At 33.4% G+C, this 23,476-nt stretch overlaps 1 protein-coding gene across 1 annotated transcript in view; it reads right to left on the reverse strand.

The window, feature by feature from the left end:
* Window positions 1-864: 864 nt before the first annotated feature.
* Window positions 865-23,476, reverse strand: part of LOC129225700 (serine/threonine-protein phosphatase 6 regulatory subunit 3-like) — a 60,190-nt gene continuing 37,578 nt past the window's right edge. The window contains exons 15-22 of the mRNA XM_054860176.1: window positions 21,699-21,796; window positions 21,553-21,616; window positions 19,396-19,511; window positions 19,196-19,314; window positions 13,445-13,595; window positions 10,499-10,545; window positions 8,122-8,212; window positions 865-975 (exon numbers count right to left, since the gene is read on the reverse strand). Of these exons, the coding sequence (XP_054716151.1) occupies window positions 951-975; window positions 8,122-8,212; window positions 10,499-10,545; window positions 13,445-13,595; window positions 19,196-19,314; window positions 19,396-19,511; window positions 21,553-21,616; window positions 21,699-21,796 (711 nt within the window). The 3' untranslated portion in view covers window positions 865-950. The remainder of the gene's footprint in view (window positions 976-8,121; window positions 8,213-10,498; window positions 10,546-13,444; window positions 13,596-19,195; window positions 19,315-19,395; window positions 19,512-21,552; window positions 21,617-21,698; window positions 21,797-23,476) is intronic.

Consider the following 23,476-nt stretch of genomic DNA (forward strand, 5'->3'; position numbering starts at 1 on the left):
GAAACAAGATATTAAAATAGTATTAATAATTACCGACACCATCATGAGAAGCTTTGAGTAAATAAAAAAATAATGAAAAAAAAAGCACATCTGAATTGAGATAGTTTTACAAATTTCTATTATTTTTTGTTATTATTTTTTGTTGGGTTCGATTTCGGGGCTTTGCTGGTTTGTAGTAGTTGAAATTAGTTTGAGTGTGTGTATAAAGTTTGGTTTGGCAAAAAAAAAAAAAAAAAAAAAAAAAAAAAAAAAAAAAAAAAAAAAAAAAAAAAATATATATATATATATATATATACAGTTGGCTCTCTGTTGAACAACTTTCAAGGGACCACAAAAAATCCTCCTTAAGTAGAATGCCTTTAACTCTGCAGTGGACCATCTGGGACCGTGAAAAGCCGCCGTTAAATAGAGAAAGTCATTAAATAGAGCGTCGTTCAACAGAGAGCCAACTGTATACATATATATTTCGTGTCAAAGTGAAAAGAAATATCAGGGAGGAAAACTTTTTGGTGGTTTAACTTTCCCTGATATTTTGAGAAATTTTTAAAATACCCTGATTTTTACCAGAAAAAATAAATTTCCCTGATTTCCAGTTGTGTTACCACCCTGCTCTTACATGGTCTCTAGCAAAGTAAAGGCTGCCCGTATGCTTCCGGAAGCTTGCAACACGAGAGAATGCCTCTGAACAATTACCAAGGGAATCGGGGTTTTTCATCAGATGTGGCTTGAATCCTCCTGCTTTAATCGATTCCTTTGAGCAATAATCACATCGAAAAAGTTCATCACCAGTATGGACTTTTGTATGTTTCTTCAAACTTGCATCTTCAGCCTCAAGTGACAATTTTCGTAAAAATTTTCTCGACTCTCCATTTCTCGAAACATTTACCGCAATGACATTTCACAGGTGAATACTAAAAGCCGATGATATTACATTCCGATTCCTTAAACTACTAAGACAAGCAGTTTAAATTACTCCTAGAAAAGGAATAAAAAGAATTAGTATACAATGCAAAATAGTAATAATACTGAAAATTTAAGTTTTGCACTCGAAGGAAAAAAAGAAAAAAGTTAATTATGTTCATTGAAATAAAGGAGCAACTTTGAAACAGAAGGGTTAAGAAGTAAAAAAAGTCTTTCTTTAAATCAGCTTTTCTTAACCTTTTAGGTCAACCAGTGGCACAACTAAACTAGTATGTTGTGGCCATCACGAAACTTTCTTCTATATTTTTCCTTTTTTTTTCTGATCCCTCCCCATGCTTGACGAGGAAGCAATATTCCCAACAAAAACAAAATGACACATGCAAAAACTTGACGACCATCCCAATGTCTGAATTATTGCAAAAGCAAAGCAAAGAGCGAAAACTGAAAGTTATTTCAAAAGCCTTGCTTGAATTAATTACAAATATTTTATTTATTAACAAACATAAGATGGCAACAGTTAAAAATTTAAAATCATTTTGAGATAATATTTCCGATCATTTCCATACAATTAAAATCACGAGAAATACGCAGACGACAATCTATTACGATTTATCTTTCTTATTGTTGCATTAATAAAGCAATTTTTATTCGCAAAAAAAAAAAAAAAAAAATCAACACCTCTCGGAGCGATTGGAGTCAAAATTGAACCAACGCCTGTTTACGTATGGATTCACATATATTCCAAATTTCAACCAGAACGTAGCATTACTTCTTGAGATAGGGCACTCACAATGGAAAAAAAGAACGGGCGATTGCGCTACCCCCTTTTTAGCTGTTGACACCAAAATAAAATCAGCTCTTATACCCACTAAGGGCTACTTGCCGATAAATTTTTGTTTGATTCCGCTCGTTATTTCTTGAGATACAGCAGTCAAAATTGACGACAAAAAACGTTCTATAACTCAACCCCCGTTTGAGCTATTGACACCAAAATTGAATCAGCACCTGCTCCTGTTAGGGGCAACATGTGGACCAAATTTTGTTTGATTCCGCCAGTTACTTCCTGAGGAATAGCAAGCACGCGTAACTCAAAAAACGTCCCATTGCTCCACCCCCCTTGGAGGAATTCGTGCCAAAAACCAATGGGCAAGAGTTCACATAGGGGCACATATGTGTACCAAATTTCGTTCAATTTCATGCGGTAGTTTTTGCTGTAGAGCGGCCACAAAAAACTGGTCACACACAGACGTGACACACACACATACACACAGACAGACATTTTCCAAAAATAGTCGAAATGGACTCAGCACACCTCAAAATTCAAAATTCGAAAATTTGCACGAATCCAATACTTTCTTCTATATATTAGATATAGAAGAAAGTAAAAATTATTATTATTATTATTTTATTTTTTTATGGGTAGAGACAAGGCAGAAAAGTATCGGAATGAAATTCGCTAATTTCTCAGGGATTTTATTAACATCACTCTAGGAACTGCGAAAAAACTGTATGCTTTCAGTGAGATATACGCTGATCAAAATAAGACTGCAGGAGACTTTTTCCAGAAGTAACACACTGAAGAAATTTAACAAGATTGCTGATGACTTTCCTCTGAGAGGACATTTGTTTGTTCTTTGCGACCAGGATTTTGGGTCAGTAAAACGAATGTTAAACAGATCTGACAAATTATTAATTATCATACGAAATCCAATCTCTTGTAAGTGAAATTCTGTTTTTTTTTGGTTCACTGCTCTCATCAAAACTTGTTCTATTGTTGGGTCACTACAGGTTCTGGACCACCAAAATTTGTCATTGCGTTGGATTTGTTGGGTAGCTTGATGTAACACATTTATCAAATTTTTTTTTTAATCGCAGAATGCACTCAAAAGTTTTGCAAGTACAGTGAAACCTGTGTAAGTTGACCACTTGCGGTGCAGTACTTTGGTGGTCAACTTAGACAGGTGGTCAACTTATAAAGGGTGGTAGTAGTGTTTTTTTTTTTTTGTCATTTCTTGCATTATGTATTCATTTTTTGACTAATTCACACTTACTCTTTCTGTTCAACTCACTTTCATTGTTTAACATTATTTTGAAACAATAATTAAAAATGTAATTCAAATATTTTTGTTTTCCCCCCTTGTTTTTTACTATATTAGACAATGTAGCTTTAGAAATTTCATATGTGTCAGCTAATTTTCTCTTGCTTTCCCCCTTTTCAGTTAATTTTAATATTTCATGCTTTTTTATCAACCTCAAGTTCAACTAGTTTTCTTTTTGAAGCCACTTTACGTAATACTTATAACACAAAGAGCAACAAGCTCCTAGTTTATAAAAGCAGTTGAAAATGAAAATGTTCTATCTCTTAATCCCTTGCACCAATTTCAGTGTTGCCACAAAATATTGCAACTGGCAGATTGGACTTAGCACTTTTCTACTGAAACCTGTTTTCATTGAACAGAGTATAAAAGGCTATATCTCAAATAGAACAACAAAAGAAAAACTTTAAACACTATGTCATGTTTGAAAATGTTCAACTGGGAAATGCCGAGCAAGATAACTTTTTTGCGGATTTCAGCTATTTTTGCACAGCAGTTGGCAACCCTACATCAAAGCATTAAAGTCATTCATAGAAAGCTATAAAAAAATAATAAAATAAAATAATTTGCTTGATTAAGTTTTAAAAAAATACCAAATGGTCAACTCACAAAGGGTTTTTCACAATACTCCAAACCAAATTTGGTGTACATTAGTGGTCAAGATAGACAGGTGGCCAAGCTAGAGAGGTGGTCAAGTTACAGAGGTTTTCCTTCATTATATAACATAGGACTAATTCCGTTCCTGACAAAAGCGGTCAACATAGGCAGGTGGTCAACTTACAAGGGTGGTCAACTTTACAGGTTTTACTGTATATGTGCGCATATTTAGCATAATTCACATAATCATCGGCGTAAAAGAGAAGCAGCTTGGTGTTGGCGAACCAGAACCCCCACCGGTGTAGAGGGGGAAGAATTGCAGCATTTCTTGTCTTACTAGTGGTGATTTAGGTTTATCTCCCCTTAAGGTGATGGCAAAAGATTGTGGAAAAATCGGAGTAAATTAATTAAGGACAAAGGAAACTTCAGTGAATTGGGACTTTTTTGGGGGTTTCACAGGGATTTACTTTTCGATATCATTCCAGCATTCTAAACAGTTAAATAACTCCAGTTACAACTAAATTGTTTTCCGAGTTCACTTAGATCATTTTTGGATGAGCCTTCTGACATTTCTATATCTTATCATTGTGCTTGTGCGGCATTTTTACTTTTTTCGAAAGTTAAAAATAAGTGAAATATAGTTAGTGTTAAAAATAAGCCCCCCCCCCCCCCCAAAGCAATGGCCCATCCCTTAAACGTTACGAGGTATCCTTCAAGAATAAAAGCCAAAGTAAATTAATTAAGAAGTTAAATTTTGAAGAAAGAAATACCGCTTCAAAAAACTTTCTTAAAAATTCCAATGGCCCAATCTGCACCATGCTTCCCCCCCCCCCTCGCCTGGGCCCCTGGTTTATTAGCTTTTTTGTTTTTTAGAGTTTATTATTTTACTAGTATAGAGTGTGGTTTCTACGATTTTTTAGTGATTTTTTTAAGTAATAGAAATTTTTATTAAAAAACAGAGAATTCTTTTCGTCCCCGCTCCCTTTCCCCCAAACCCGAGACACAAAATGCAGGAACTTTTTACCCCTTCTTTTTGGAAGGGTAAGAAGTAATTTGCAACAGATTCAAACTTTTTTTTAATGTTCGGGTTTTGCGTTTTTTTTCGCTTAGTTTTACTGTACTGTTGGGGGCGGGGGGGGGGGGGGGGGGGGGAGTGCAAACAGAGACAGCTTCTTCTTTATCTCTAAGGTTGTTTAATCAATAGAGTAAAAGGAAATCTGTGTAAAATAAACAAAATTACAGGCACAAGAACAGTTTTTTTTTTACTGTAAATTGATGTTGAATAGTTTTAACTTTGAGTGTAAGGAAAGCACAGATAATCGGTGCATCAATAATTTTGCACTTTCGTAACATAATCTGGTGATAAGGTGCAGGAAATTACAGTCTCGGTAAAAAGGCGGAAGCAGGGTTTGATATACGGTTTAATTTCTAAGGGGGAATGTTCCCCTTTACTTCAGATTCCAGGGGGGATTTTTTGAGGGAGAATTTTTATAAGTACTGAAAATTTGTTTAGAATTTTTAATAATTTATTTTTATTTTATTTTTCTATTTATTCATTTTTAAATTATAATTTTTTAGAGTAATATCAACCCCATTTTCAAATAATTATTCAGTAATTTTGCCATTTTATTTTATTATTTCATTTTTAACAAAATATTTTACAGCTAAGTAACATACACATACACTCAATTATTTTTTTAAATAGACCATTTTCTGGATCTAATTATCCGAATGGGGTTCGGTCCCCATTGATTAGAATAATATTTCTACTACACAAAGACTTTTTTTCGGACGATCAAAAAGTTGAAGTAAAAAATTGCCTATATCTATTGAAAATAGACTGGCGTTTCCAGTAGCTTTCGGATCGCATTTCGACCGGCTGTCGGCAAATCGGAATTCGTCGATGTAACTTGAATTGCTTTGAATTGACGGACGCTTTATTAAACACTAGTGGCACCCGCACGGCTTTGCCCGTAGTAGAAAATTAAAAGGTCATTGGTTCGCCTGTATGTTAACAAATAATGGAGGATGAATTTCTTGCCAATTAGTTACGTTAAATGGCTCGCCCATGGCTCATAACGGTTCCACGTTATGATGATTTCGTAATTTACTATTCCACGTTGTGATCATTTGCTCGGAAAAAGTTTCTTAAAATTAGAATAGAAAAAGAACAAAATCGAATTTTCGAAAAATCGCTTCGAGGTGCACACGCCCATGCTACAAACTAACTTTGTGCCAAATTTCATGAAAATCGGGCCGAACGGTCTAGGCGCTATGCACGTCACAGACATCCTACAGACATCCAGACATCCTCCGGACAGAGAGACTTTCAGCTTTATTATTAGTAAAGATTTATCCATCTTTCCAAAATGAAAAAGGAGCTATGGAGTTTGAAATTTTTAAAATACAACGTTTAAACTCGCAAAGACAAAATGGCGAAAAGGATTTGTTGCATTTCAAAACGAGCCGAGCACTTAAGGAAATGCGTTGTAACGTATGACCTCTTTTATTTATTTGTATGAAAGGATGGATGACGTGGCATCTCCAGTAGGGTTGCTCTCTAAAAGTCTGATGAGACGGGGAAATCCGGATTGAGCCGATTGTGCTGGTGGAGGCGGGAGGCTCTTCGCCAATACTACCGCAAGCAGGAAATTTTTTTTCTCTTCTCCGCTTTCCCCGTCTAATGTTCGTTATCGAGTTTAAGAATTTGTGTGTGTGTGTGGGGGGGGGGGGGAGTCCCGCACGGACCTTTGGATTGTGCGAGATTTACGATTTTGTGCGTGTTCCGCGCAATTCCACGCTTTATTTCAAACCCCAGGCGGAAGCATGATTATGCATTGAAAAAAATAGGAATAAAAGGAAAAAACAGGAAAATTTTCAAAATTTTGAAAAAAATAGGAAACTAGGAAAAAATAGGAGCTTTGCGGACCCTGAACCAGGTTTAAAAAAAAAAATAATTTGAATTTTGTTATCTTGAATTCAAATTATGTTTTTCGCAATCACGAGTGTGTGTGTGTACGTAGGCGTGTGTGTTTGTGTGTGGGGGTATGTGTGTTTGTGTGTAGGGGGTATGTGTATGTAGGCATGTGTGTTTGTGTCTGTGTGCAGGCATGAGTGTGTGGGTAGTTGTGTGTATGTATGTGTGTGTAGGTGTATGTATGTGTGTGTAGGTGTATGTATGTGTGTGTAGGTGTATGTTTGTGTGTGTAGGTGCATGTATGTGTGTAGGTGTATGTTTGTGTGTAGGTGTATGTTTGTGTGTAGGTGTATGTGTGTAGGTGTATGTATGTGTGTGTAGGTGTATGTATGTGTGTGTAGGTGTATGTATGTGTGTGTAGGTGTATGTATGTGTGTGTAGGTGTATGTATGTGTGTGTAGGTGTATGTATGTGTGTGTAGGTGTATGTTTGTGTGTGTATGTGTATGTGTGTAGGTGTATGTATGTGTGTGTAGGTGTATATATGTGTAGGAGCGTTATGTATGCATGTAAGTGTAGGATATTGACGAAACCTGGAGACGGTTTTCGCTAGAGGTGCAACATCGTGAGGAGCCCGTCGACGGTGATGCTGCGGAGGGTGCTGGTGGGAAAATAAAATCATAGGAACGCCAAAAACAGTCAAGTGAGAACAATAAGCAATCGTGATTGCTCAAAAAAAATTTGCCAAATTTGTTGCCAAGTTGGCGACCAAAAGACTGGCGATATATCGCCAAGTGTCCGCCAAATTGTAACACCACTTGAGTTTACATCGAAATTAACAATGATTTCCCCCCAAAAAGAGGCAAAAGACCCTTTTAGAAACACCCAAATGCAACTAAAAGGGGAGGTGCACAACTAGACCCCACTAGGAGTCTACGTACCAAATTCCAACTTTCTAGGACATACTGTTCTTGAGTTATGCGACATACATACGCACATCCGCACATACATACATCCGCACATACAGACATCCGCACATACATACATACGTACATATGGACGTCACGAGAAAAGTCGTTGTAATTAACTCGGGGAATGTCAAAATGGATATTTCGGGTGTCTATACATTCTTAGACACTTATCCACATGTGGTCGGGTCGAAAAAAAGACACTCAACATTCATTCGGGGGTAATCAAAATGGAAATTAAGGCCGTTTTTTTTGTGAAATTTTTTTCGCGAATACAATACTTCCTTTTTTGTAAAAAGAAGTAAAAAGGGGGATGTTATTGATCACAACGGTTTTTTGGAGTAAAACGCTTGTTGTCCTTGTGATTTTGCAGTTTTAACATAATTCATTTTTTAAATTAGTCACTGAAAAATATTTATATTTTGTATTTTTGAATATGCTGTATTCCACAATGATTCCCAGCATAAAAAAAGAATTTTTGTGTATAAATTTCACTGAACTATTTCAGAACTTATTTTTCTGGTCAATTTTCTGCTGTCCTTATAATTCTGACCACCACTGTAGACGAAACAGTTTTGCTTCAGATAATTTTACACAATAGCTAATGATAAACTATTACCTACTTCTCTAAAAAGACATCATCTTGTAAAACAGTTTTTTCTCCAGAAACTTGAACTGCATTTGTAGAGGCATCTTGGGAGCCAGGGTTTGAAACTGCAAAAGAAAATATTTGTTCCTTCAAATAAACAGGTTAGATTTTTTAACTGTAATAAGCTTGTCAAAATCCAACATTCATAACATAATCAGTGCAGGCAGGGGTGGAAAATGAAAAATTCATTTTTGTATCAGTGAAAATTGCAATTTTGTATCAGGCCAACAAATTTCCCATCGATAAAAATCAGAAAGATCACTTTTGTATCAGGTAATTCACAATTTTGTAACAGAATCTTGAATTTTGTACAAGATGGCTATACAATTTGAAGCAAATACAAAATATTTATAGCAAAAAATGAATAAATTTTTAAAACCCCATTTGGCGCAGCATTATCACTTAAGAAAAGTACGTTTTAGCAAGTGTACTATTAATTATAATGCAGACTTAATTAAAAATATTAAAGGTTGGTATAAAAGGCTGCACCCGCTATATTGTTAAAAAGAGAGAGAAAAAGATGCTTTTAAGTTGCAACATTTCTTCTTTTTTTGAAAGGAATTATTTAGCTGTTTAACTTGAAAAGTAAAGTTTTTAGGTACAAAAATTGAAAATGCAAAAAATATTCTTCAACAAAAAATATTTGGACAAATAAAATTGTATAAAAAAAAAGCATGAAGTTAAAGATTTATGTAGAAGAAATAAAGGGTCCCTCCTCCCCCCTTTTGTCAACATTTAATGAATGTACTTTAAATCATTACATTAAAACTTCAAACATTAACAATTGAACTGAAAGACTGTTTAAAATTTTCATCTTGCATAAACATCTGCATTTCTACTTTTAATACTTGAATAAATAGGTTTTCTTTTCATTGTCAAAATCTTGGAAATAATAATAATAATAATAATAAAATAAAATAATAATAATAATTCTTTAAATTTCAAAGACTTTTTCAGTACTTATCCCTTAGAAGATTTTTAAAATGCTTTAAAAAAGGGGGGGCATAAAATGTTCTACAAACTTTAAAAAAACAATTACTCAAGAAATTATTTGTATAAAAAGAGAGCTCACTGTCATTTATTTATTTTTTTTCACACAACGGATTAAAACTACTTTTTACTTCCATCATTATTTAGCTCATTTTCAGGAGCAATATTTCATTAGCTAACCAAAAAAAGAAAAATTGGATGTTGACTCCTATATGATTGTTTTGTATGTCTATGAACACATTAACTAACATGACCACATATTTATGCATGAGCATTTTATTCAACTTCATGTAATGTGCAGGTGCCACTTTTGTTTAGTTTGAATTTGACCTGGTACCAAAACCTTTCTTTTTTGAACATTAGTGGTTGCTGGAAGATAAAGTGCTAATTAAACTACTTTTTAAATGTGATTTAAGAGAAAAAGGTGCAGGTATGTGTGATAGAGAATATACTTTTTACATGCATTTAAAAAAAAATATTTTTATGAACTCTCTCTCTCTCTTGACACTATATCTATTTTATTAAAGTACTAGTGGTACCTGCACGGCTTTGCACGTAATATATAAAATTAAAAGGTCTTTTGGCTCGCCTGTATGTTTACAAATAATGTATGGTGAATTTTCTCGCCAAATGGCTTGTGCCCATGTTACGGTTCCACGTTATGATAATTTCGTAATTTACTCGTCCATCTTATGATAATTTTGCTTGAGAAAATGTTCTTGAAATTGGAATGGAAAAAGAACCACATCAAAATTTCGAAAAATCGCTTTGGGGTGCACACCCCCATTCTACAAACTCTTTGTGCCAAATTTCTGACAGACAGACAGAGATCTGGACAGAAAGATTTTCAGCTTTATTATTAGTAAAGATAAGTACTTATTAACCCTCTCCTGTCGAAATTATTATTTCCTGCAGAAACAAATATTGATATGCATAGAATGTCAAAGAAGAATGTATTTAACACATACAAGGAGAATTTTTGTTTTTAAAATTTTTCATACTTTCAAAATAGGTTCGTGATTCGGTGACTGAAATATCAACATGCGTTAGCACAATCATACCAAATGTAATCTCGCTCCTCCTCCTAAAACCTTTAAAAGTGCCTTTTTTAAAACCATTTATAGTGATAAGATTTTCATGAGAGATGCAATTTAATTGTAGAAAACAACATGAATGAAAGCAAAAGCAATGCTGCAAAATAAAAACTCCATGCCTCTCAACTGAGGTTCAACTCTCACATTTTCGCAAAAACAGGCAAGCTTTAAATGTTTCCAATGTTTAAAATTTTATATGAGCTTTTGTAATCAATAAAAATTGTCACACAAAAATGAGCATACCACACTTTAAACATGATGCATTACCTGAAGTTTCCATTTCAACAGCTGCGGCTGAATCAATCGCATCGGCCCTGCAAGAAAAATTATAAGTGCATAAGAAACAACTGCCACTTGTATTATACAGTGTTTTATCACTCAAACCTTAGAAGTCTTTAAAAGCATTTCTCAAAGATTTCATTAACATTTTCATGAACCCAATCAGTTAGCTTAAATATAAAATACCTAAACCACTATAATTCAAATACCATCGAGGTTTAGTTTATCCAGTGCAAAGTTATTACACATGTCTCACTTCAAGAGAATGGTGTACATTTCTCTTTCACAGACTCAGCTCTCTTAGTTGTTTTTGGCATCTGAATGTGCTACAGTTATAAGCAAGGAATTTTATAATGAATATGTCATTGATTTGCAAGTAGCATACAATTACGACATTGAATTAAAATCTATTAAATGCCCCCATTGAAAAAGGGATAAAATTTTAAACATTCGCTAAAAATGAATCAGTTTTAAATTAAATTTTTCCTCTAAATATCCCACTTAAACCATTAATACAATTTAATAGCAATATATTTAGTTTTTTGAATTTTTTTAAATTTTAAATTGCCAGCTGTTGGTCTGGATTATAGTTTCAGTAAAGCACAGAAGCAAAAGTTCAAGAAATATAATATTATAACAATAATGCTCTAAATCATTTGCAGACAGAAAATTTTCTTCTGATGAAGGGGGGTTTGGTCATAACAGTTTCAACATGTATACACGTACCCTAGGGATGGCAAGAGTAGTTTAGAGCAATTTTTGGAGCAACAAAAGTTAGCTTTGGAACACTAACAAGAAAAAATAGCAGTAAAGCTGGAAATTACTAACAAAAATGCAGTATATTGCAGCAAAATCTGAAGATATGTAGTGGACTAAAAAATGTGATTAGGGATGTATTTTCCAAACAATTTAAATTATTTTTTTCACAAGATAGAAATAAAGAATTAGTGCAACTAGGAGGTGGGCTAAAGCCTTCCCAAAAATCCTTGGTTTTAAATCGTATCATCAATCCCAGTACCTTAATACATATACTAAATGTAAAGACTGTTCCTTGAAAATTAAAGTAAACAAATAGCAAACTTTACAAAACCTCAAATACGTGACTACTTTAGTAACAAGGGCAGAAGAAGAAATGACATAGAAGCACCAAAGATTCAAATCTAGTCAGTAATTTTAAAAAATAGAAAAATTTTAACTTCAAATTAAAATTTTTTTTTTTTTTTTTTAATTTAAAGTTAGGTTCAAATGCTGTTTTCACAAATTTATTTCGAAGCATCGAAGTTTCAAAAACGTAATTTTAGGCTATGTTGTTGAGACTAAAGAAGGGAGGGTGGGAGTTTTCTCCAGGAAAGTTTTCAGAATTGAAGGTCTAACTATGTACTTTTTGGTACGTCTGTGTTTGCTACGTCAGAGGAAAAGACAGGGTTCGGGGCTCTGCCCAGAAATTTTTCAGCATTGAGGTCTAAAAACCTATTTCTAAGCAATCTTTGGCGATATCAGAAAAAAGGATGAAATATTCGAGAGCTCTCCCGCCTAAAAACATTTTGAAGCTATCTTTCACGCTGTTAGACTACAGAGTGGAGGTGGGAGAGGTTCCCAACCAGATTTGTTTGAAACTGAATATGCTAAAACGCAAATTTAGACTATGTTTGGCTAAGTTGAGGTACCAATGACCAAGCCAAATGTTGAAAAATGAAATTCGCTTACCTTCCACACGGAATAGACTAACATGTGATACAAAGTTGTCGGATAGATTGTCTACTCTCAAAAGCGAGAAAACAAAAATCCCTTTTACTTCTTTTGAAGTAAAGAACTCTTATAATGCATCAGAAATCAAAGTAAACTCTGGAATACAAAAAGCCACCCTTGTGATAAGAAATAAATTGTTTCGTGTACCATTTTACACCTCCCCTCCCCTTCTTACTCTTGTCACCATTTTCCTGAAATTAAAAAAAAAAAGGAAGTTTTTGTTTCACGAAGAGGTTTTTAAGAAACTCTCTTAAAATCCAGTGTTAACTTTCTCTTATAACGAAAATTGGAAAACTTCATTGTGTTCTCCCTCCTGGAGTTAACTTCTACAGTCTAAAAAAGCACTGGTCCCATGACTGTCCACTGCCGTCCCCTCTGAGAAAAACATGGTTTATACTGATATGCTATCAAGAAAGACTCTCGTTTTGTATCAAAGTAATTCAAATCCGGTAGTGATACAAAAGTCTTCCATTTTGAAGATTTTCTTTTTGCCTACAGTAACAGATTAAAACCATTATGGAAAATATTTTTTTTCCACAAAGGGGTTAATTTGCCGCCCCTAGAAAAGTACTGCCCGGGCAAAATGCCCCCTCCGCCCCTCCCTAGCTACGCCACTGGTTGTAGATATAAGATATGACTTTTAACAAACAAAGAAGCACATGGTCACAACTTTTGGCGACTAAGACTTCGACTTTTTAGTAGCCATTTTCAGTGAAATGGTTGACCGCTTGTTACTGGCGACAGCTAATCTGGAGCTTTAGCACCTTGGCTTAATTTATATGTTATTTTGTTCAATCTATACTTTCATTGATCCAGACAACCTGGATCCCCTATTATTCCAGATTAATGAGGATCAACTGTAAATTAAGTTTTTAAGCAAGTTGGCACAAAAAACCATTTTTACCACAACCAACTGCATCACCAACATCATTTTTGGTCTTCTTTGGCACAATTGGCTCTGTAACATGCTAATAGATACCTTCATGCATCCAACTCTAGCATAATAAGCATTACAAAATAGTAAAGGCTTAAAAAATAATTTGATACTACAGCTGGGGACAGACCTAATCGGGCAGCAGTGTGAAGGCTACGCAGATCCTAATCCCAGAATAACGACGCTACCAGGTTAGGTTTGCCTCAATTATAGTAGCTAAATAAAAGCATTTAATGCATAAAGAAAAGTACCGATCAGATGTGGAAGCCCCAAATGAACTAAAATTGGTGAAATCAGCCCAATTGCTCTGCTCATCTGAAGAAGAGTTTGCGGCATCCGTTGATTCCCATGGGTTTGGTATGGTTGCAGGGGCCACATCCATTGGAACACCATCAAAGATACCTGATAGGAAAGTAATTATCTAGATAAACAATTTTAAACAGAATATTAAACAGGTAATGCAATACAATATTCAAGACAACGAGAATGCCATAACATATTCAAACTTATGTCATCCATTTTAAATCTTATTAATTATATCAATTGCGCAAACACATTTCTGAAACTTTTTGAAAGAACTTTTTAAGCCTAAACTAACAAGTGCAGTAAACTCTCGATTATACGCGGATTAGGATGGCACGGTAACTGCGGATAATCCGAATTATAGGTAAAAAACGGTACTGGTGTGTACAATAGCTACAAAACAGGAATAAAACACACAAATACATTTAAGTTATAGCTAAAAACAATAACATTGACTGTAAAAAATATATGTAAAAAGCTAAAAACAAACAACCGTTGAAGAAACAAATTTGTGAAGAAATCCACGGATAATCCGACCGCCTGTATTTGAAAACAAATTGGATTTAAAATTATCAAAAACGAATTAGTAGCGTTGAAATTTGTGAGAAAGAGTTGAAAAACAATTACTAGTAAATAAATAAAATCATTTACATTACATTATTTAACTTTCTAACATTTGAAAACTTGCACTCATAAGGGTCACAGAATTTTGTTTAAACGTCAAGAAACTAAAGTTTTAATGAAAATTAACATAAACAGGGATCAAAGCAACCGATTCATAAAATATGAGAAATTTTTTGAGAAAAATACAAGTCAAAAAAACTTAATGGAGACATGAAAACAGATGTCTTACACATTGCATAAAAAATATTAAAAAAAAAAAAAAAAACTTGTGTTACTCATGAAGACAGAACTAGACTGATGAGCTAAGCACAAATGCAGTACAGTCAAAACCCGTTAACACGAACTCGCTTAACGCGAAATAAGTGCCTGATAAGATTAGTGTTAAAGCAATCGCTTAACACGAAGAGGATTTAGACGAAATCCCGCATAAGATGAAGAAAATTTTATGGTCTTGAACAAAAAAGGGAAAATAAAAAAGAAACGTCCTATACTTTTACATGAAATTACTTTCGAAAGCTGAAAGATCTACTCTTGAACGCAAGCGACATGGATGGCAGCGAGAAAATTCTTCTCCTTGTGTAGGAAAATTGGGAACACGACGTTGTTTCAAGAAAGTACAAACTTTAGTTGTAAACTATGAGCTTGAAATGAGCTAAAACAGCTTGAATGAACTGTGAAATCTTCACCAAGTGGCTGACAAAACTAGATTTAAAATTTAATCTTGAAAAAAAAAAAAAAAAGTCTAATTCAGGACACTTGTAGAGGTTTAAGGTCTAAAAGCAATAAGTGTTTTTGTACCTGGCAAAACTGCAGCGAAACTCCAGTCTTGCGATCAAAGAAAAATCAGATCTTTGAAATTGCACTATGTCGCAGAGAAATGATCCGAATAGCCATTGCCTGTTTCGAATTACTTGTTTCTCACTTAAACTATAAATTTTAATGCTTGGGTGTACATTCTTGTACAAAGGTACTTTGGTTTCTATATTTTCTGAGACACAAGAACACACACAAAAAAAAAAAAAAAAAAAACTTGTCAGCTGATACAAAATCCAGTAGCATCAAAATCGGTTAACGCGAAATTCAGTTAACATGAAATATTTTGGCGTTCCCATCGAGTTCGTGTTAACGAGGTGTGATCTCTAGTTCAATCTACAGTGGAGCTCAAAATGAGAAATTCATGATTAAAGTTTTACAATTCATTTCTTTGATTTGTGACTTAACTCATTGTTCTTTTCCCGGTAGTCGTTTCCTAAATAATTGATCTAGCCTATGTGAGTGCGTATTTTTATAAAAGTCTTTATTTAAAATTAATGAATGTAGCTAAGACAAATTTTCTCATCAATAACGTTCATATACTAAGTGAATTTCAGCGTAAGTGACAATTAATAGTCGTGTTTAGAGGCATCTACACGGACAAAAAAAAAATAGTTTCGTAAAATGCGGTAAAGGTATTGTTAAATAATTCTAAAAACATATTCTGTATTTGAACGAAGAGACTTAGTTGTCATTTTATTTTGTTCAAACAAATCTAACAGAATCTGCCTTCTGAAAAATACCATCTTCTTTTTCTTATTGACTACTAGCAATACCCGCACAGCGATGCCAGTGCTAAAAAGTTAACGGAAGTCCGTTGAATTAAAAAAAATTTACGCCCCCTTCCCTCTGATGTGAAATGATCATTTTTCTTTGTACAAAATGCGCACACACCTTTTCAAAAAAAAAAAAAAACTATTAAAGTTTCCTTGGAATTTAAAACTTTTCGTCAAATCATTAAATTAGATTTACAGCTGCTTTAAAACTCTATTTAGCGAGCGAAGCGATTTTTACTGCAATTTAAAATATTTTGCCACATAAACAAAAAAAGACATCAAATAATATCTTTCAAATGTAAAAACAGTTCCGCAACTCTATTTTTTATCGCCAAACTCGCCCAGCAACCACGCTATCGTAATCCATTTGTCTAACGAAAAAAAAAAAAAACATCCAGTGGAACATTCAAAAATCATCGTCAGAAAAAAAGAAGAAAATGTCGTACATTTCACTAGGATAAAAACAAATAAAAAATTTCTTTTCTTTCAAAACAAATCACCAAAACAATGAATTACATTAACGGTTGCCTTAATACAATAATCCTAGACTGAACTGCTCAGCGCCTAACGACCACTCTACCGGAAGCCAGTCCTTTTGCGAGTGAAGCGGATGTTTTTTCTTTTACAATAATAAATGTTTCGCCAAACAAACAAAAAAGTATAAAATCACATTAACAGTAGCTTTCAAATCTTTATATATTAAGAGCTGCGGTGCCCGGCTTTGCCCGGTCTACCTTGAGAATAAAAATTGTGTCAAGTGACATATATTCAACAATCACGCTTAAATAAAAGAAGAGAAACACCATGCAAAATTACCCTTCCAAACAATGACGACAGACATTAAAATACTTTTAAGAAATTAAAATGTGAAAGATGGATTTTAAAAGCGTAACCATGGAAACACGAAATAAAATAAGTTTAAGAAATTAAATGCAAAATAAGGAAAGAAACAATGGATTCAAAAAGCATAACCGTGGAAATGCGAAAATAAAATGGTTGACAATCTGGATCAAAATGGCATTTTTCGAATTTTATTTAAAAAACGCTAGTAACTTTTTTTCCTTTGAAGATAGAAGCTAAGTTTTTCGACCATAGGTCGAGAGAGATCTGAGGTAAAAAATGTCACTTTTAAAATGGTGTCAAAAAGAAAACAGTGGGACAATTCCTTCACTTTTTATTGATAGATTTAATGAAGAAAGTAGTGCCTAAATTTTCAGCTAAGCCCAAAAAAGTTTAAGCCAAAAACGCAAATTACTCTTGCCGTAATGAAGTTAGAGCATTGAAACATTGTTAAGAACAGAGAAAATTCTACCCTTTTCATCAATATATAATATTAATATATGTGCAAGTAATTTTTCACTCCCATATTCGGAAATTTATGTGAAATTTGGGCCTAAATTGGAATAAAAAAAGAACTATTTATCGGATTTTTTCGAATTATAGCGTATGTTACTCAGTAAGAAAGCACCTTTCATACAGTGAAAGAATTTTTCAAATAGGTTCAGTGGCTCCGGAGATTACCTCGAACATATAAACACACAAAAATCCGCCCTCTCTCTTTATAATATTAGTAAAGATTTTACTAACTGATTTATTATTTTGCATTTATTAACTTACTAATTTATTTATTGTTTCATTTTCTTTTCATTTATTCATTCTTTCTTTAATTTACTTTATTCAACCAAAAATATTTAGAAAATATTTCATTCGAAAAATATTTTATTTTTTTGCCCTATAAAAAAAAGAAGTGAGAAATTTCCACCTTTTTTTTGGAGTAACAAATTTATTGTCCAAAATTGAAAATAATGTTTCAATGCAGGTTATATTATAAAATATATTGTTCTTTTATTATGTGCCGTAATTTTCAGAACAAATTTCTAAATTGTTCATTTTGAAAAAAAGTAACATTTCCTATATTTTTTTTCTAAATCAATGAACAAAACTAGTATGTTTCTATACATCAAATTAGTTGCAATTCAAGCTGTAACTCTCGATTCGTATTCCATAAAACAGAAGAAATATTTTAAATTTTTATTATTTTAAACATTAAAAGAACAATTGATAAGCTAATTTTATTTTTTCTTATTAAGAAAATCATTCTAATATGACAATAAACTAATCTTTTGGTAGGTGCACATGTCCTCAACTTGTACAATAGTTGAATTGTTACTTTTTATGACTTCGTTTATACCTCATTTTAGGATATATCGCGCTATTTGTTGCCTTCCGACAAGTTTAAAGTCATGCAGATACAAAATAAACATAATTTTGTCTTTCTGAAAACTTTATTCTTTTATTTCTAGCACTTAACCAGCCTCAATATCAGCCATGCATTTACATTTAAGTCGCAATAATGACTTCGAAAAAAGTGTGTCGAATTGGCATAAATATTATTTTATTTTTATTCTCGGTCCACAGCCGATAATTTAAAGAAAATAATTTAAAGTTAAGTGTACCTACTTTAAGCATAGTCTGGTAAAAGTAGAACTTGTCAACTAGTTGGTGCTGACACTTCAATCGACAATTCCCCCACGCCATAACTAATGGCGACTGTTTACTGAAACCATGGAAGATTGCATGTCTCGATGTGTCGATTCAGAAAAAGTTGAGTTGTCACCTGATTGATTCGAATTAATTCCACTTGTTGACCGCACGTGCTATGGAGAGGAGTACGAATATTCGCGGCAGTGGAATATGCAAATGAGTGATGGTTGAAGTAGAAGTTAGTGTGGTGACGTCATCGAGGCATGGAATCTCATTGGCTGATAAAACATATATATTGTAGCGAGTGGCAGCACTCGGGGCAGCAGTCTCTCTTCTCTTAACGATCCCCAGTTGTTGTTTTGATCGTGAAGCCTAGTCCGGCTCACGTGTGGGGGGGTTTCTCCCCGTGATGCTAGCAGGGTTTTTTTTGTGGTGTGTAAATCTAAATCTTCCAAGTCCTGGAATTAGTATGAGTCCAGGTGAAGAAACACTTGTGTTGTGTCCGGCCAATTAATATTGCCGGGGAAGTGAGTTCCTATGTGTCTACCTGAGATGTTCACCGATCTACGAACTGTCTAATGTTGCCTTTCCATTACGGACATTCCTGAAGTGTGATCGGGGCGACCTTTTGTGTGTCTTCAAGTTGATCCTTCAGACCGACCAGCGACTACATTGACATTTTGGTGACCTTTATTTACTGGAACCACTTTTGTTATGATATTTTGGGGGTGTTATTTTATGGGGATGTTATAAAAATTCTAGTCATATTTAATAAATGTATTTTTCTGAAACATGTTTTTTTGCTTGTCTCCAACTTGACATTACACGGCCAGTTAATGTTGGCTTAGTTTAAATATCTTAACTTTTGGATTTCAAACTTAACTTTAATTATGCCAACAAGTGTGTATTCCAAAAGTTTTAAAAGTTCAAGTTAACAATAATTATAGATACATATGTTTAGTTGTTAACCTTTTTTGATATAATGACAAAATAAATTGTTACCCTCTTGATTATCTACATCCATTTTCATTTCTTCAGCAGATAATGTTACAGTTGCACTATCCGATTCAAAAACCTGAGATTCTTCATCTGAGTCGCTACTGTTTTCTTCAGGTGACTTGCTGCAGACAAGGAAAGAAATTCATTAATGGAGATGAAAAAAAAAAAATCAACGCATAATAAAACAAAATACGTGACTCTACCTCATTTGAAAGCTGGTGCTGAAAGTTGGTGAACGCTCCTTATCATCCCATAAAACTGCATCACTTTCCGAATTCGCTTTCATTCTGCAAACTTCTTCAAACAAGTCTGCACTTCCCTATTAAAAAAAAGGGGGGAAAAAAAAAGAATAAACGATAGACTAAGAAAAAATCATACACATTTCCTACTATGAAATATCTACTAGTCTAGTAAGATATTACAAATTTGTATTGATGTTGTGAATAAAATAAAATAGTTTAAAAAACTAAAAAAACACGCTTTAGTAGCAAAATGAACTAAAAAGGTAAAAATAACCTTTGGATGACAAGTACATAAAGTAATTGACCAAACACTTAATTTTACTGTAGTAGAAAAAAAGCGTGGGGGGCTTCTTATCAGTTGTTTTAAATTTCTTCCACTTGTTATCCATGCAAAAATGCAAATAGGCAGCCTGCCACGCTTTTTTTCTTTATTACAGTAAAATTAAGTGTTTGGTCAATTACTTTATATACAAAGATTATTTTTAACTTTTTAGTTCATTTTGCTACTAAAGCGTGTTTTTTTAATTTTTTAAACTATTATTTTATTTGCATCAGATATTTTGAATGCTTTCTGGTAAATTCATGTGCAAACATAGTTACACTCCGCAGCTCTGATTTGTACGTTGTAAGTAATTCTAATAAGTCACTGGCTATTTGCCCAAAGGAAAGTTGGACCCACAAACATACAAGTTAAGCTAATAAAAGCGTGTTAAAAAGTACTCATTCTTTTGTTCAATTTAGTGCATAACTTAAAACAATTTTGAGCCCCTCATACAGTATGTGAATAGATCCAATTCAAAGGGAGAGAGGAGACTGTTCGTCTTTCAAAATAACTAAAACAGTTCACTAACTGCTCCAAAAGAGAAACATAGCATGAAAAGATGATTGAAATCTTTACTAATAATAAAGCTGAATGTCTCTCTCTCTGTCAGGATCTCTGTGACGTGCATAGCGCCTAGACCGTTTGGCCGATTTTCATGAAATTCGGCAGAGTTAGTTTCTAGCATTGGGGTGTGCACCTCGAAACGATTTTTCGAAAATTCGATGTGGTTCTTTTTCTATTCCAATTTTAAGAACAAAATTATCATAAGATGGACGAGTAAATTACGAAATTATCATAATGTGGAACCGTAACATGGGTAAAAGTCAATTGGCGAGAAAATTCACCATACATTATTTGTAAATATACAGGCGAACCAAAAGACCTTTTAATTTTTCTATTACGGGCAAAGCTGTGCGGGTACCACTATTACTAATAATAAAGCTGAAAGTCTCTCTGTCCGGAGGATGTCTGGATCTCTGTGACGCGCATAGCGCCTAGACCGTTTGGCCAATTTTCATGAAATTTGGCACCAAGTTAGTTTGTAGTATGGGGGCGTGCACATCTCGAAGCGATTTTTAAAAAATTCGATGTGGTTCTTTTTCTATTCCAATTTTAAGAACAAAATTATCATAAGATGGACGAGTAAATGACGAAATTATCATAACGTGGAACCGTAACATGGGCACAAGCCAATTGGCGAGATACGAAATTATCATAACGTGGAACTGTAACATGGGTACAAGCCAATTGGCGAGAAAATCCACCATACATTATTTGTAAATATACAGGCGAACCAAAAGACCTTTTAATTTTTCTGTTACGGGCAAAGCCGTGCGGGTACCACTAGTATAAACTAAAACTTTTTATAGGACCCACCCTATAATATGAACACAACAGCATTATGAACACTGTTTTTAATTCTGTTCATCTATTATCTCTCTATATACAGAATATGTTCACAATCGGCACTCGGGAATTCCTACGAATCAAATTGGAAAGCCTGAACTACATTTGCAATTTTATAACGATGATTGAAGGGCATTAAGGGGAAGACGGAGAGAGGAAGAAGAAAAATTGTTTTCCTGGATATTACTGCCTTACATAAAGTCATTCAGCTTAGCAATATGAGCCTGAAGTTTCTGCCACCGTGCCCGAGATCACTTTGGGCATGACAGTTAAAAGGTTAAGAAGTGAACTTAAACTGAAAGTGTCATTAGTTTGACATCACCAGTTAAACTACAGAATTATTAAATGCATAAGACAACTAAAAATTTGTAGGGAAGTAAAATTCTTACCTTACAGCTTGTATCTCCGATTGGAAAGTTCTGAGAAACAGGGTTCATTGAATTTCTGGCACAACTGTCAATATCAGAAAAACGCTCGTAAGAAATTGAACTACAAATCAAACTAAAAGTTTATAGTTTAAATTGACTCAACTTACATTACACTCTCATCAGCGTCCCCGAACTCATCATCATGAAATCCAAACTGGTCAACAAAATTACTTGTCATTTCATGCATTTGATAGTCAGAAAAAGCCTGCAACAAAAATAGTATTTAAGTATTTTTCTCTGAATAGAAAACTTTACGAAAACCATGTTAATTTGCCTTGGGGTGTGTCCAATGTTTTTCACAGGGTCAATTAATAGTAAAATTTTTAAAACATTCAGAAAAACCAAAAAAAAAGAAAAATTGTGAATTTTCAAAATTTGAACAGATAGTAATGTACACAATTCATATTTCATACATAATTCAGCATTAGAATTCATAGTATTATAGTGCCTCAAATACAAAGAGCACTTGGACCCCAATTTTCTTGGATTTCAAAACTTTTCGCATAGGTATTTATTCAAAAAATACAGGAAGTACCATAACAAGAGCTATTTCAACTGATTTTAAAATTTGGCTAAAAGTAGGCTCTTTTTTTCAACCATTATGTAGACACCAAAAAAGAAGCTATCTTTTAAGTAAAAGAAAAAAAGAAATAATCATTATTTTATGGGAGATTATGAAAGAAATTAGAACTTATAATTAATGCGGAATATAAGTTCTTAGTTTAAGTTACAACTTCTTAATGTTGCAGGAAAAATTATTTTGAGACACCAAACCTAATTGCAAAAATATCCCCCTTTTACAAATTTTACATTTTTGTATTGCATTGGCTCGGTGCACTATTTTTTGACAGTTTTACAAATTGTAAGCAACGTCAAAAACCTATAACATTTTATTCCTAATTTTCCATTTTAGTCCAACCTTTTAGACCGAACATCGAAGAATTAAGTACTGACACAATTGGACACAATTTTAAATTGCTTAACAGTTTATTAAAGACTTAAGTTATTAGAAAAGTATCAGGGACGTTACAAAAAGTCTTATATAATTCTGATTTTGGAAAATTTTTATTCCAGTTGATTGTGTGAAACTATTCAAGCTTGCTTTAAACACCAAAGAAAATAAGTACTGACACATTCTAATATCATTTTAAACTGTCTGAATGTTTACTGAAGACTTAAATTATAGGAAACGCCCCTACTAACGGAAAGTTAAAAACACTCTAAATTATGTTTTTGTAAATTTTCGGAATAGTTGATTGTGCGAAAATATTCATGCTTAGTTAAGAATGAGTGTACTATAGCCACAAGAAATTAAAAAGCAATTTTAATGATATTTATTTTTTAAAAAAGCAACATTTAAAAAAAAAGGCGACTATAAATTAAACCCCTGTGTGCAACACTAAGATACAAGAATTGCGATCGCGAAAACAAAACATTTTCATACATGAGTAAATTCCATATTTTAAATATAAAACATCTTTTTTTAAAAATTCCTTCTTTTCAAAATATATTTATTTCCAAGAAAGGCTGCAAAACATTCTTTATTTTTCTATGTAAGCAGAGATTATACTTTTCAGTGAAACCATATACAGTGATTAAAGGTTTTGCTTAAAAAAATAAAGAAAATATTTACCTCAGTAGTTTCAACTACTTTATGATATGTTATAAGTCCATTTCCATTCTTTTTACTAACAACTGAAAATATTAATGGCAGTCAAGACTAAAATTTATTTTGCAACAAGATTTTTACCCAGAATACATGGTCAAAAGAAGGTAGTTTCATATCACATTTTTAAAATGTAATAATTAAATAACATCTTTCAGTACTCATCAGCACGGCATAGGAAAGTGACGGAGCTGGAGATGGAAAACCTCTTAAGGAAGC

Source organism: Uloborus diversus, chromosome 7 (genome assembly GCF_026930045.1).
Source record: "Uloborus diversus isolate 005 chromosome 7, Udiv.v.3.1, whole genome shotgun sequence".
In the NCBI taxonomy this organism is placed as follows: domain Eukaryota; kingdom Metazoa; phylum Arthropoda; class Arachnida; order Araneae; family Uloboridae; genus Uloborus; species Uloborus diversus.